Source organism: Microtus ochrogaster, chromosome 5, assembly GCF_000317375.1.
Source record: "Microtus ochrogaster isolate Prairie Vole_2 chromosome 5, MicOch1.0, whole genome shotgun sequence".
In the NCBI taxonomy this organism is placed as follows: Eukaryota; Metazoa; Chordata; class Mammalia; order Rodentia; family Cricetidae; genus Microtus; species Microtus ochrogaster.
The window spans coordinates 86,503,485-86,505,325 of record NC_022012.1 but is presented as its reverse complement, the minus strand read 5'-3'; the positions used below and the strand labels follow the sequence as shown (position 1 = coordinate 86,505,325).

Genomic DNA, 1,841 nt, shown 5'->3' with positions numbered 1-1,841 from the left:
CCTCTACCTGCTGGGACATCCCACTGGCCAGAGAACATTTTAAACCGTACCACCTCGAGGGAGAAGTCCAATCCTTACTTATCCCTGAGGGAAATGAGCTTCCCAGCAGAGAGAGAGAAAGAAGTCCAGGAGGTGAACGCTTCTGGCTGACTCCCAAGGTAGAGGTGATTTTCTCTGACCTTGTAGTCCCTTCTGGACAGGGTGTACAATTTGGGGCAGCATCATGTACAGCTGTTCCTAGCATTATGCAATCTTTTGATTTCTTTTCATTCTTCCAGGCATCTCATTTCTTCTTTTCATTGGCTTCTTCTGCTTGTACCCGGAGCCCATAGATCCTGAAGATGAAACCCACGGATGTAGCAGACACCACCACCCAGGATGAAAACGTGTACAGTTATTACTACCACGACGGAAACATTCCCAAACCTTGCACCAAGGAAGGTATCAAGGCCTTTGGGGAGCTCTTCCTGCCTCCTCTTTATTCCTTGGTCTTTCTGTTGGGTCTGTTTGGAAACTCTGTTGTAGTTCTGGTGTTGTTCAAGTACAAGAGACTCAAGTCCATGACCGACGTGTACCTGCTGAACCTCGCCATCTCAGATCTGCTGTTTGTTCTTTCGCTCCCGTTCTGGGCCTACTACGCCGCTGACCAGTGGGTTTTTGGATTGGGTCTGTGCAAGATTGTGTCATGGATGTACCTGGTGAGCTTTTACAGCGGCATCTTCTTCATCATGCTCATGAGCATCGATAGGTACCTGGCCATCGTGCACGCGGTGTTTTCCTTGAAAGCGAGGACTCTGACCTATGGGGTCATCACCAGCTTGATCACGTGGTCAGTGGCTGTGTTCGCCTCCCTTCCAGGCCTCTTGTTCAGCACTTGCTACACAGAGCACAATCACACGTACTGCAAGACCAAGTACTCAGTCAGCTTGACCACCTGGAAGGTCCTCAGCTCCCTGGAGATCAACGTCCTGGGGCTGGTCATCCCGCTGGGGATCATGCTGTTCTGTTATTCCATGATCATTCGGACCCTGCAACATTGCAAGAATGAGAAGAAGAGCAGGGCAGTCAGGATGATCTTTGCTGTGGTGGTCCTCTTCCTCGGCTTCTGGACGCCGTACAACGTGGTGCTTTTCCTGGAGACCCTGGTGGAGCTTGAGGTCCTTCAGGACTGCACCTTGCAGAGGCACCTAGACTATGCCATCCAGGCCACAGAGGCCCTGGCCTTCATCCACTGCTGCCTCAACCCCGTCATTTACTTCTTTCTCGGGGAGAAATTCCGAAAGTACATCGCCCATCTCTTCAGAACGTGCCGGGGTCCTCTTGTGCTCTGCCAATACTGTGACTTTCTTCAGATCTACTCAGCTGACACCCCCAGCTCCTCTTACACGCAGTCCACTGTGGATCATGACCTCCGGGACGCTTTGTAACCACGTGAACGGGGTAGCATGACATTAACAAGCTCTCCACAGCCAGCGCTAGCCCACCTTGTTTTCAGCAAGGGTGCCCCGAGCAGGTGTCTGAGGAAAGCAAACAAGCAAAACTCATGGAGGGCTAGCTTCTCACTCTGCAGGTGGCTCTTCCTCTTTCCTTGGAGAAGTGCAGTCCGAAATGTGTTTAGCTGGTCTGAGTTTGTTCACACACCAGGTTTGCCTACAGGGAGAGGGGAACCTGGGGAGGCCTGTCCAGTTCCAGTGGGCTTGTAGATTGCACTGAAGACATGTCCCCTCTTCCCAGCCTCCCCTGCTAGGGGACTCTCCAGAGAGAGCCAGAGCCCGATGGGTGGAGGAAATCACTCTTCCGCCGTGGAAACGAGCCTTTGAATGAATCTCCAGTTTTTGTAG

The 1,841-nt window shown here is 52.0% G+C and overlaps 1 protein-coding gene across 1 annotated transcript; it reads left to right on the top strand.

The window, feature by feature from the left end:
• Positions 1-341: 341 nt before the first annotated feature.
• Positions 342-1,427, top strand: Ccr4 (C-C motif chemokine receptor 4). The gene has a single exon (XM_026778947.1). It carries the CDS (start codon positions 342-344, stop codon positions 1,425-1,427), a length of 1,086 nt encoding a protein of 361 aa, XP_026634748.1.
• Positions 1,428-1,841: the final 414 nt, after the last annotated feature.

Excerpts from the sequence above, each read along its gene's own strand:
- Ccr4 (XM_026778947.1), top strand. The coding sequence starts at position 342 with ATGAAACCCACGGATGTAGCAGACACCACCACCCAGGATGAAAACGTG.